The sequence below is a fragment of the Prunus avium genome, chromosome 4, assembly GCF_965620075.1.
Source record: "Prunus avium chromosome 4, drPruAviu1.hap1.1, whole genome shotgun sequence".
Taxonomy (NCBI): domain Eukaryota; kingdom Viridiplantae; phylum Streptophyta; class Magnoliopsida; order Rosales; family Rosaceae; genus Prunus; species Prunus avium.
The window spans coordinates 17002608-17015656 of record NC_142287.1 but is presented as its reverse complement, the minus strand read 5'-3'; the positions used below and the strand labels follow the sequence as shown (position 1 = coordinate 17015656).

The 13049-nt window shown below is 35.3% G+C and overlaps 2 protein-coding genes across 2 annotated transcripts; one reads left to right on the top strand and one right to left on the bottom strand.

Moving 5' to 3' along the window:
• The first annotated feature begins 1439 nt into the window (after positions 1 to 1439).
• LOC110772790 (THUMP domain-containing protein) lies at positions 1440 to 7584 on the top strand. Its single transcript, XM_021977261.2, has 7 exons — positions 1440 to 1603; positions 1725 to 1844; positions 2685 to 3272; positions 5844 to 5983; positions 6069 to 6189; positions 6569 to 6709; positions 7214 to 7584. Exons 1-7 carry the CDS (start codon positions 1523 to 1525, stop codon positions 7295 to 7297), a joined length of 1275 nt encoding a protein of 424 aa, XP_021832953.1. The 5' UTR covers positions 1440 to 1522; the 3' UTR covers positions 7298 to 7584.
• Positions 7585 to 10066: 2482 nt separating this feature from the next.
• LOC110772789 (ubiquitin-conjugating enzyme E2 19) lies at positions 10067 to 12015 on the bottom strand. The gene is made up of 6 exons (XM_088252580.1): positions 11697 to 12015; positions 11213 to 11240; positions 10763 to 10990; positions 10601 to 10664; positions 10447 to 10506; positions 10067 to 10345 (listed from the first exon to the last, which is right to left on the bottom strand). Exons 1-6 carry the CDS (start codon positions 11810 to 11812, stop codon positions 10299 to 10301), a joined length of 543 nt encoding a protein of 180 aa, XP_088108706.1. The 5' UTR covers positions 11813 to 12015; the 3' UTR covers positions 10067 to 10298.
• Between the last annotated feature and the right edge of the window lie 1034 nt (positions 12016 to 13049).

Below are 13049 nucleotides of genomic sequence, written 5' to 3'. Positions count from 1 at the left end.
ATATATTTAAGCAAGACAATGAGTCCTATTCGTATCACGTTAGTGTTTTTAATAGGCTTTTTAACAGACTTGATGGTAGGGCTAAAGTGAGATGCAAAACATCGATCAAAGGGGCAAAGTGGGTCACTTTGACTTTCAGGGTGCCATGTGAGAGTTGACCATGCTTTTAGAAAGCACTGTAGCAATTAAGTCTTATTATAATTTACTATTTATGTACAAAGCAAGAAATATATATAGATGTGTGATCTACCTCTCTACAAATGACTTTCTACCAACAATCTGTGAGATCTATCACACACATATAAGGGTAAAATACATTCTTGGTTATTGTGTTTTGCCTCAATTTGGGGAATTGTGAATTTATTTTCACCAATTTGATTACCGTGTTTTTCTAGCAATTTGGGTCAACATGGTAGTTAATTAGAAAGATTCCAGATTTTCAATTTGAGGAAAAACAATTTGTTCATTTTCAAGAAAAAAGTTGGTAGAGGATTGAAAGACTTCCTTAGGCTATCTCCAACCCATGAGGCCAAACCAAAAAATCCCAAATTTTAGCCCAATTCCTCTCCTAACCCAAGAAAAGTAAGGGCCAAAATTTGGGAAAACCCAAACTTGGGGCCAAATACCTGTTCTGCTATTGCCTGGACTGAAAAACTTTTTGGTGGAGCCCACTCAAGGCTGACGCAGCCCATGTGCAAGGAGTAATCAATGGGAAGCTGGTGTTGCTGTAGAAGTTGTCGCGAGTTGGTGTCGAATCACTTTTCTTTTCTTTTCTTTTTTCGAACAATAACCCAAATCAACGATCCATATTTAATCCAAGCTATTTTAAAGGTTATAAAAAAAAAGGTCTAACGGCTGAAATTTAAATCCAACGGCTGAATAATATTTTAAATTAATCTAAATCATATCCAACCCCAAAACTCACTCAAAACTCTATAAATACCTACCTATTTCTCAAATAAAATTATATTTATGAAATTTCAATTTTTTTTTACATTAAATTGTTCAAAAAATTAAATTATGAAGTTATTTAAAAAGATTAAATGAAGAAATGTTATCCATGAAATAAAAATTAGAATTAAACTATTCTTAAATAATTTAATGAAGTTACGGATTTAAAATTTGAGTCTGAAGGGTTGGGGTAAAAACAATTTGAGTCCGAGTAAAACCCAAATAGTTACTTTTTGGGGAGGAAAAATTTGGGTTTATGACCAAATGGGTTGGAGAAGGCCTTATTAAGCCTAAAGACGAATAGCTCGTGGAGAACGAGCTCCGGTTTGGAGCTCGGGTTGGCCCAAAGATAACGAGCTAACATCGCATACAGTATGGTAGTCCAACATTAGAAACCCAGATTCTCAAAGCCCAGCAGGCATGATCCTCGGTCCGTGACATTGATCTTAATTACCTTTATTTCACATATTAAAAAAAATTGTAAACAAAACACGCGTGGTTTTGAGGCCAGTATCACATCGCCGCGCTTGTAGAGTAGTGCTCTAACTCCTCTTTGCTCTGAAACTCAAAAATGGCGACAGACAACAAATCTAAGTCCACTTCTGCAGCCAATAAGTCCAAGAAGGGGAAGCAACGCTATCTCCCTCACAACGTTAGTTCTCTCTCTCTCTCTCTCTCTGAGAAATTTAGATACTTTGAAAAGTTGAATTCTTATTTCTCTCAAGTCACTTTTCTTACTTCTTATAGACTGTTTGTTGTATTTTGATGTTCAGAGAGCGGTGAAGAAGAAAGGGTCGTACCCATTACACCCTGGAGTGCAAGGCTTCTTTATTACTTGTGATGGTGGCAGGGAACGCCAAGCATCTAATGAGGCCATTAACGTTATTGACTCTGTATGTTGCTCTTTTCTCTCTTTCTGTGTTTTTTTTTTCCTCATTTCTTTTTCTTCAAATATATGATCTTTTTCATATCTGGTTGCCAATTTTCTATCTGGGTTTTGCTTATTGTTGCTTATTGATACTATAGTTGCTAATGTCCCATAGGTATTTTTCCTATGTTCTACTTTCTTGATACTTTTTTATCTGGGTTTTTGTTTATAGTTGCTACTTTCATTTCTTTTCCGTTTGCCTTTTTCATTCTGGAATTCTGGTCTTACATATCCATAAGATTTGCCGTAGTTCCTAGAGTCCTTCCACATGCACGTATGGAGTAAAGTTCAAGCTGAATATTGGAACTGACAGAACCAAGAGGGTCAATATTTAAGCGTTGTTCTGTCTGGTTCCTCTATTGCTCTTTTTTTTATTACACCAGGTACCGATGAATAATTACTTAGTTATGTGGACCATAGGAAATCTCTTATTTGGATGGTGAAGCTTCAGAAATCTTCTTTGTTTGAGAACTGATGTTCTTCTTTTTGGTTCAGATAAAAAATAAATAGGAGTTCAATTTGTATATGTATTGGGAAAACTTTTCCATATATATAAAAACTGAATTATATACATATCTACATCTTCTGTTAAAGAATACCTTTACTGGTACAGAGAAAGCCTATTTTATTTTTTTCTTTGTTTGGATTTAACAGGATAATTCAGTTTTTGTTATTTATTGGTTCACAAATAATCAAAGCGCTGAATGCTCTTAAAATTAAGAGTTGGCGTTCTCGACTGTTTATTTATTTCTTGGCTGTTTTACGTGAGAAACTTATATGTTGGGTTATTTGGTTTGTCTTGCAGTTTTATGAAGAGCTAGTCCATGGGAAAGGTTCAGGATTAAAGCTTTCTGAGGACCAGAAACCTTCAAATAAGAAGATTAAGTTCTCATATTCTGATTCTTCTAGTAGTGATGATGATGATGATCATGAAAACAAACAGGAGGGAGAGGCCAAGGCAGAAGAAGAACAAGAAAATGGGGTGGATGAAGAGAATAAATCTGATACTCGTGGAGATGATGCTAGTCATGATAATCCAACAACTGAGAAATCAGATCACCAGAAGAAAGGTAGTCATGATAATGCAACAAATGAGAAATCAGATCACCAGAAGAAAGATGATGCTAGTCAAGATAATGCAACAACTGAGAAATCAGATCACCATAAGAAAGATGATGGATGCGATGGAAATAAAACTGAGGAAAAGATTAAAGACACTAAAGAGGACAATGTTAGTAAGGAAATTTCAACAAATGAAGCCAAGGAGCCACCAGCAAAGAAACAATGTCTAGGAACAAATTCATCAAAATGTACGATCCCATATGAAGTGGAAGAGAAGTCCATTGATAAGCTTATTGAAGCCGAGCTTCAAGAACTGGGAGATAAGAACAAGGTGACCGTCTTTAATCTTCTAATATATATGATTAGATTGTGCATGCTTGTGTGTGTTTGTGTTATGTCCCCTTTCTTTTGAATCCAGATTGTGTGGATAAATTGACCAAAACAAAGAAAAGTTTGTGCGGATGCCAAACCTCATTCTGTCTGAATTAGAAATGTAGCTAGCAAGCATTCTGCTTTTTTAGAGTTTTGATTGCATCGTGTCCCATCTACTGGTTAAGGTTATTTAGCTCGTGGTTGGAATGATTATGACTTCTTCTGTTTACCTGCTTGTCTTTTTGTTTTGCGTTACACTGGCATATGATGGTTTTTTTTTTTTTCAACAATTCAATGTGTATCTTTAATTTGCAATTACTGTTTTATATTTAACACATCTATTTGTTTTCTGCAAGTGCATATGCCGTGCACTACCCTATTATCGTGGTTAGATATTTGTTTTTTGTGTGGCCAATACCATTGTCGTTTTCCACTGTCTTGTATGCACACAAACATTTCTCTGTCAAACTTTACCTTCACAAGAGGTATCAATTTCACATGCTTCTTTGCATTTTTGTGGCACTCAATAAGTCTTAAGAATATGCGAAGCATGATGGTCCTCCAAGTTATAAATTAGATAACATTTGCTTAGAAGAATTTTAAATGTTATTTACATTGATCTGAAAAGAAAAAAAAAGGACAATGAAAACCATTGTGGGTACTGTGATATTCCAAACTGTGTCAAGGGAAGAAAGATGGCTTTCTACTCTTTCGTGCATGTAACATGTGTGATCATAATCACAAAAAGAAATATTTGAACCGACCTTTGGACTGGATACACTTTAGTGTTACTTTCTGTGGCCATGACATTGACATCATTATTTTATCCATTACCAAGGTCAGGAAACTTGCCTTATTTTTAGGGCTTTGAGATCTTAATGCTAACTTTCAATATGGGTTAAAGTTATAAATTTGTTTTTACAAATTAAATTTTGACAATTTGTTAAATGAACCACAGTTGATTATGTCAATATCTGCTTAGCAAATGCTTAATTTTCAAATGAATTGATTATCATGATGAAAATTGACCAGGATTAATGAACTCTATAATATTTCAATTTGTTTCACTATTTGCATTAGGATTGTGTTTATGATTGGGTTTGTTACAAATTTGAATACCCAAGTGTAAAGTATCAGTTTGGTGGTACTTGTTTGAATAATTTTTATGCTTTCCTTTTTCTCTATTGATTCAGTACCAAATACTTTTAATTTTCTCTTTAAAAACAATACCAGAGAAGGGATGGAATTTCCTACCAGAACTTGCTAGCCCACCCAGGTTTATGACTGGGTACTGGAAATTTCTCTAGATTAGGGTTTGGGTCCTTTTAAGGGCATGCATTTGAACACCTTTTAGACTTAATTAATTGAAATTAATGTCTAAGGAGTTCTGTTCTGTCCCTATCTTTAGTTAGTATTACCACCTCTTCCTTCATTTTCCCAGGTTTATGAATGGGTACTGGAAATTTCTCTAAGTTGAGGTTTGGGCTTTATAAGAGCATGTGTGTACCTTGATTTATTGAATTTAATATCTAAGGAGTACTGTTCTGTCCCTGGAATATCTTATCATCCAACCTGCCAAATTTTGATCCCACGACCCTGATTTTTTAAGTACTAACTTTAGCATACTGAATTTTTTTTTTTCATTATCTTTAGTTAGTATGACCATTGTTTCCTTCATTTCCCCCAACTGTGGCATAATCTTTTCTTGGTGGCTAGTTTTAGTTGGGACCCTCCTCCTGTTGTGCTTTTGGTGGTGGGAGAAGGCAAAGCATTTCTGGAGTTATGATTGTGAATTTTGAGTGGTGTGGATGGAAAGGAGCAGCTTAACTTTGTTGAGGCAAGGTTGGATGACTGCTTATGGGACAACTTTGGTTTCTTCAACATTTCATGACTTTCTTCTTTTAAACACGGATTCAGTTGCTCATTCTTGACTTCTCTATTCTAGTTTGGCGTTGGTTATTGTTCTGTTTTTCTGCCAGGTTGGTGATGCCTTGTGTTTTTTTTTTCCAGAGGTTCTGTCACGTTTCTTCCCATCTTTTTCACAAAAGTGGCTTTAGCTTAATTTTTTATGCGTTGGACTTTTGATTGAGGATTGTTTCTTGTGCGAGAGTGACCTGTTCTAATTGTTAAGTCCATAAGACAAAGTATTTATGACAATGAATATATCAAAGGAAAGCAATTATTAAAGGGTAAAACTGGCATCAGAATATCACCTAAGCAGTCTAATGGTCAGAGTAACAAGTTTTATTGAATCAACTTGGTGAACTAGTTTTATCAATGCTAGTAAATATACTTGGCCAAAGCTCTATGTCATTTATCAATGTGATCAGCGTATTTTAACTCTTGGGTGGTTTTGAGTTGGTTACAGATGTGGTTGCATTGTGTTTTCATTAATTTTATTAGCATATTTCTTCTGATGTCTAGGTGAGTATGCTATATGGTTGATTCAACTCCCCTTGCCATCGGTTTAAAGGGAATGGTCTCTGCTTTCATGATTTTTTCCTCATCCCAATGTTGGATTATTTTACAGAGGCGCTTTATCAGCCTTGATTCTGGTTGCAATGGTGTTGTCTTTGTTCAAATGCGGAAGAGAGATGGAGATCCTAGCCCAAAGGATATAGTGCAGCATATGATGGCATCTGCTGCTGCAACCAGGAGACACATGTCCAGGTTCGTATATTTCTTGTTAGGTTATTTATACAAAAACACATATGGAGGACATCTCAAACTGGGTGTTTACACTTGCATAATATAGGTTTATCTTAAGAGTATTGCCTATTGAAGTAGCATGCTATTCTTCTGAAGAGGATATTTCAAGAGCAATCAAACCACTTCTTGCACAGCACTTTCCAGTGGAAACTCAGAATCCTCAGAAGGTAAGATAAGTCATCAATCCTCATCTCGTCTTCTTATTAACTGAAAAAGAAATTCACATCTCTCTTTTCATGAAAAATCAATTTTCATTTAGTTTTAAAAAGTACCTTAAGTGATATGACACAAAGACTTACAACTTACTAGTCTGTGATGAAAAAGCTGTATCTACTTCTTAATGTAGCCAGCAACGATTTGTTAATGAAGTGGAAAAATATGATGAGCTTTTCTATATTTTTGACATGTTTTCCTCTATTTTTTTGTTATTTATTATTAGCGCTACATTATTGTTATAAGGTTATGAGTTGTTTGACCCACATAAATAGAACTTTAATCTATCCGATATCTTAGGATGCTTTCTGATTTTTCTACACTTCCATTCAGTTTGCAGTCCTGTATGAAGCCCGTGCAAATACTGGTATTGACAGGATGAAAATCATAAATGCAGTGGCAAAATCCGTGCCTGGACCTCACAAAGTTGACCTTAACAATCCTGATAAGACCATTGTTGTTGAAATTGTGAAGGTAAGAAAGTTTCTTTTCCTTTCAAAGCTGAAAATATGCACATATTTCTCATCTCTCGTCACCATTTTCCAATTCATTGTGTCTCTCAATGGGTCTCAATGGGTCTTTGGATTTATATTTTTAATTTCCTGTAAGTCCTTTCTGCCACCAAGAGATTCATTTTCGCTTGTTAATGATCTTCACACCAAGTGCGATACTCAGTGTTTTCCATTTTACTTGTCACTTTTATATACTCGGTGTCACTGTTCATCCTATCATCTCTATCTTTTGTGTGTATATGGTTAATAGTTCCCATCTAGAGTCTATTGTACTAATGTTCAGATCTACCCTCCTGCAAAGTAATGGGTACTGTACATTGTGCGTTGACCTTGAAATACAGACTTGCATATATTGACATGCATGAAAGAAGCATTATCATAAAAAGTTGCTTGTCTTTAGACTTGCATATATAGGATCCTTGTTGCCTCTGATAAAGTCAAAACCTAATTTTGTTTTGATTGACAGACTATTTGCTTGATCGGTGTTGTTGACAAGTACAAGGAGTTGGCCAAATACAACTTGAGGCAGCTCACATCACCAAAGCCATAGGAATTTGTACCTACAGTGGAGCTTGGAGATAAAGGAATTTGTCCATCTCAACTTGAGGCAGCTGACATCATTAAACATAATATGTAGGCTTTGGGGGTAATCAATCTGATGGCTGAATCAAAGAAAGAATCTGGGTTTACGAAATAAGAGCATACGGAGAGAAGTTTGTGTGACACTGAAGTAGTTTAGATGCATGCTACTTGTTGGTTTCATATGGTATTTGAGATTTTAGATCGATGTTAATCGTAATGGTTACACAGTTTTAGAAATGTGATTTTTGTCGATTATTATTGCCCTCTTTGATTCATCGTAATGGTTGTATGCACCACACTTTTGTAGGAAGAACTTCTATTTATAAGCGTTTTTTCAGAAACCCTTTATTAGTAGAACATCAAATAACATTAATTGGAAATCCAAGTGCTTCATATAAGCACTTCCATTTGTAAGCGTTTTTTTTCAGAAACACTAATATTAGAACATCAAAAAAATTTGTTGAAGATCCAAAGTGTTTTTCGAAGATGCACTTGGAAGTGATTCGTGGAGAAGCATAGAAAAGCACTTTTGTGATCTAGAAGCACTTCAAATTTTTTCTGCTACGTGCTGTTAGAAGTGCTTTTAGCCCTTTCAAAAGGACCCAAACATACCCTTAATGTTGGCTCTATTTTCTGCTCTACTTGGCCATAAATCTTGTTAATGTTGGCTCTATTTTCTGCTCTACTTCTTGGCCATAAATCTTGTTCTGCTGCTACTTGAGAAAGATTACTTAAAGTTTTTGTGCTAGGTACAAATAGATTGTATCTAATCGACCTAAAATTCGGACAGCATTAGTGGTCTCAAGTTTGAACTTCCATGTCAGTGAGTCTGTGATATGCCCCTCCCCCTTGTATATGGAACGGGAAAAGTAGAAATAAAATATGTACGCGTTTTATTCGGCAAAATTTGTGAAAAGAACAAATGAAAAGTTCGGTAACTATCCTATTTCCACCTCTTGTCCTATTTCCCCATCCACCTTATCTTCAAAATTTTAAAGATAAATTTACCCCTTTTTAATCCTAATATGGGTGGAAATAGCCGCACTCATAATATTTTAATATAATTTATTTACAATTTATAATATATATTATTTTTCTTCGATTATATATGAAAAATATGTATAAAATATGTCAATTTTGTATGTATTATTAAATTTGAAAAAAAACAAGAGCATTATTTTTTAAAATGTGTATTTTACTGAGTCTTTCACATGTGTACGAAAAATGAAAATATTTTAAAAAAATACATACGTACGGATATAATACAATATGTGCTCATATAAACTGGCAATTAGAGGTAAGAGAAACATCATATAAACTGGACTTCATAGACATTCTTAATCAAGGAAATTGTTCATCTCGACTTCTGTAGGCTTCCTTTAACTTTGTCCAATCTTCATCAAGATAATAGTCTTATTTTGGGAAAACTTGATAGGACACTTTTAAATACTCAATGACTCAGTTTATACGCTTGGCCTTTGCTTCCTAACCATTGCCCAATTTTACTCAGTTTAGGATGCATATAATAACATCATTTGCGACCAGGCATAGTTGAATCATATCAAGTAAAAAAGTTGGTCAAGCTTAGTTTTAAGATGCATCTTGCAAGTGTGTGGCCAGCCTAAAGAAAGTTCTCTACCAAGTTTAATACCTTTATTTTTTTTGCTTTCTGGAATATAATTTTCTTAACAAATAATGGGTTACCAGAAAACATACTCTTGTTTCCAAGTAAGTAGGAAGCAAATGAAATCATAGACTGGAGTAATGTTTGAAACTAGTACAATATTCAGCCAAGCAAGCACCAAGAGTAGAGTCATAGGTTGAGTTCTATGTGGCATTTTCTTTATTGTCCAGACTCTTTTTCAGCTCTGTAATCAAGATCATAACAGTTAAGAAACTTTTTTGAGAAAGCAACACACACATGCATAAAAATAAATAAAAATGATGATTGTTTATACCATATCTGATCAAGCAAGTAGAAACAACTCTAAGCAAGGCAAAGAGTTTCATATTGGAATATTACAAGAAGTGAAGACTCCCCCTCGCCTATAAAAAGAGACCACTCTCTACTTATGAAATGATCCCTAGGCTGGGCTTGATCATTAGCCATGGGCTTCTCCCTTCTGCCCTTTATATTTGAGCCCAACCCCTTGTACAAATGTAATTACACATTATTATAAGAATGAGAATATACTTCTACGTGGACGTATCTCATTTATTAAGAGTGAACCACGTATATCTTGTCTTCTATATATCTATTGATTGCCCAAATCTTCACACACATGATTTGAAGGTCCTCACCTTCATCCATCATCCATCACACCTCATTTCTAAGTTGGACTCAATTTTCGCTGTCCATTTTTGAGCATCAACAATGAGAAAGTAGAAAAATTCATGCAACAAGTTGCCCCATAGTCTTATGCTACAACAATATTTCTCATTTAAATTATTTAAATCACACATCTGGAGCCACACCCGTAGAGAGATGTGATTTGAATATTAGTTTCATTCTTATTTGTGCCCTAAGACTAAGACTACAAACTCTTTAAGATTCCGTTTTCCGTTGCTTCTCCGGTGCAGGATTTGCAAGACTGAGAATTTCGGAAAGCCTGGCCATGGATAGTTCTTTAGCGTGACCTATGGAAATGTTGTAATTGTTTCCTGTGCTCTTATCTTGACATTTTTGAGGCCATAATTAGAGGTCTAATGGTTTTTCTTTTGGCTTGTCAAGTATTAGTTTAGGGAGAAAGACAATCTTTTACTCTGAATCTTGACGACAATTGTCTACATCTTCAATTAACAATGACTATGAAACATCTCATCTGTAAACTGAGAACACAACAAGAACAAATCAAGGAATTTATGGAACATTCTGAAAGAAAAACACAATCCATCCTCTCATCCAAATTAGAGAGGCTTCTTCTACAATCGCTCAAATCCTAATCTGAGAAATTATATTGTCATCTCAATTAAGCTTTTGGAGATTTGTACAACTTCTCCACCATCTTTCTATAATCTGCAAGAGACGGACGAAGCATTACTCAGATACTTCTCATTATAACAAAAATTTAGCAGACTTTAGTAAAACAAATAAGCAAAAGGAAACCCAGTATTTACCATCTTGATTGCTCCAAAGTTGTGCTGCTTGGTTGTTCAAAGGTGAGCTGATGTTTGGTTCTGCAATTGAAAAAAATAAAATCAAAATTCCATAAGTATTCAACACCTTGAAGAAATGCTAATAGTTTCATGGTTCAACAGAGAAGGTGATTACCTCCAAGCAGACTCTGGATGGATAATAGTATGGTTCTCACATCATAAGCAGATGACCATTTATCCTGCAATTAATTCAAAGGAAAAGTTACATTATATGTAAAAAGTTTGGTAGCTTGTTTATTATTGGACTTTTCAAATGACATTATGAAACTGCAAGTACCTGAAGAATATCCAAGCAAATGTTGCCAACCAGATCCACATTTGGATGAAAACAGAGAGTCTCAAATTTGACCTTTGGAGGTTTGAATGGATAGTCATTGGGAAAGGTAAGGGATAGTCTGTATTCTGTCCCTTCAAACACTGTATCTTTGCTTCCAATGATTGTCCCTTTCCAGCAGAATATGTTGTCTTCTTCAGGGAAGGCAGATATCCCAGAATCCCCACTCATCTATAATTCAATATTGAAGAGAAAACAAATTATTAGGCAAAACCCAAGTAACCAAATAACCCTAACAAAAATTATTGGAAAGAATTGGGACTCAGCTGAGACTTGGGGGTTTCTGAGGAAGTGTACTTTGGTTTCATTTAATCAAGATGATTTGGTTTCGTTTAATCGAGATTTTCAGGATCTAAATAAGAAACAAAGAGAAAAGGAGTCTTGGTGTCTTACCATTAAGGCCATCAACTCAGATTGCAGCCTGTTCAGCGAGCAATTAAAAACACAAGAAAACAACAGGGTTAGAAACATTGTAAACCACCAATTATCAACAGAAACACAAGAAATTTAATGAATCTACAGGATATATATTCAAATAGCTGATCTCAGAAAAGAATCCCAAAATAAAAAACAAAACAAAACCCAGAAAGATTCATAACCAAGAAACCTTGAAAACCTCCAATTATCAGAAGAAACAAAAGAAACTTAATGAAAATAAAGGGAATCTATTCAAATAAATTATCTGAGAAATAGAATCCCCAAACAAAAAGAAGCTGTTTTTCTTTGAATCGAAAAAGTGAAAATCTGGGGTAAGAAAACAAAACCCAGAAATTCTGATAACCAAGAAAGCAAAACAAAAAAATCAAAACCCAGAGAGCAAAGTCTGCAAAACCCAAAGAAGAGTTACAAAATTAAGTCAAGTAAGATGAAGATGTACCTTTTGAGAACAGACTGAGAATCAACGGTCTTTGCTCGCGGCTGAGATTGCTTTGAGTTTGAGGGAGCAGTGGTTGTGGCCACTACTAGAGTGTTGTCTTGGTTCACAGCAGCCATATCCTTTCTCTTCTTTTTCTCTTTGAAAACGAGAGAAACCCAAGGATTCAAAACACAAAGTGAGCTTTTGAGAGAAGAGAGAAAGAGAGAAGGGTTTTCCTTCTTTCCCTTTTTCTGAGAACTTTAGAGAGAGACAGAGATGAGATGTGGAAGAAGGGCTTGAGAGTTTGGTTTAAAACGTTGTGAGCGTGACCTAAACGACGTCGCATAAAGAGTGTTGGGTGGGTATTCAAAATTTTCGAACGTTGCAGTGACGGTGTGGCCGCCTTCTTTTATCCAAACCTTCCTTTCCTTTATCTCCAACGGCTAGTTATTTTGTTCTGCTAAAAAGGGCACTTTTTTTAAATTTCCTTTTTTGTCCGGCCAATGTTCATTGGTTTCCTACCTTAATACGCGTCCAAAATACTTTGGTCCAAAGACTATTGTTTATTATAAAATGTCAATTTAAGGTCAAAATTTTTTATTTATTATTTTATATCAGCGAGACGACAGACTCACTGCCTTAATTAACGGGCCTAATTGCAATTACACTAGACAAATATGGACAACAAAATTAGGAATATTCCTAACATGGCAGAAAGTCCTGTATAGGAGCCGCACTAATATTATTTTACCGAAGAACTTCCCCTAAATTAATTTAATGTTCTTTAAAAAAAATTCAATTTAATTTTAAACTAACAATTACATGAGCAAGATTGAAAATCCATTAATCTAGATGAAGCTTCACAGAGAAAGTTTTCGTCAAAAGCTTTGATGAGAACGATTGAATCTATGTGCTATATGGATATCTTTTTAGTTTTGTAAATTCATTTGAAGTTCGGTTAAACAATCTTTGTGATGTTGTAAATGCTAAATGAACCAACTTTTTTTTTGAAATAAACCGATTCATTGCAATGAAGATTACCTGAGGCAACAGTCTTGGGTGAGGAGTTCCTGAACAAGCTCAGGGGCCTCACCAAACCAAAAACAATCTTGGTGCAAATGAAAAGCAAACAAGGCAAGCCTGTTAGCGACACGGTTACAAAGCCTAGGCACATTGGCCACGGAAGATGACTGGAAGTGAGAGAGGAGCACACAACAGTCATCAATCAAAACCCCCCACTAGAAGCAACAGAGGTATCTTGCGAGACAGCTATAGCAAGCTTGGCGGAGCCGCACTCGAAACAAACCCGTTGGAGATTCAACTCCACAGCCAACCGGATACCCGCCAGCAAAGACACAGCGTGAAGATGATCAA

Excerpts from the sequence above, each read along its gene's own strand:
- LOC110772790 (XM_021977261.2), top strand. The coding sequence starts at position 1,523 with ATGGCGACAGACAACAAATCTAAGTCCACTTCTGCAGCCAATAAGTCC. Across the intron at positions 1,845-2,684 it reads CCATTAACGTTATTGACTCT|TTTTATGAAGAGCTAGTCCA; the intron begins GTATGTTGCTCT and ends TTTGTCTTGCAG. Across the intron at positions 6,710-7,213 it reads TTGTTGTTGAAATTGTGAAG|ACTATTTGCTTGATCGGTGT; the intron begins GTAAGAAAGTTT and ends TTTGATTGACAG.
- LOC110772789 (XM_088252580.1), bottom strand. The coding sequence starts at position 11,812 with ATGGCTGCTGTGAACCAAGACAACACTCTAGTAGTGGCCACAACCACT. Across the intron at positions 11,241-11,696 it reads TCTCAGTCTGTTCTCAAAAG|GCTGCAATCTGAGTTGATGG; the intron begins GTACATCTTCAT and ends CTCGCTGAACAG. Across the intron at positions 10,346-10,446 it reads ACTTTGGAGCAATCAAGATG|ATTATAGAAAGATGGTGGAG; the intron begins GTAAATACTGGG and ends CGTCTCTTGCAG.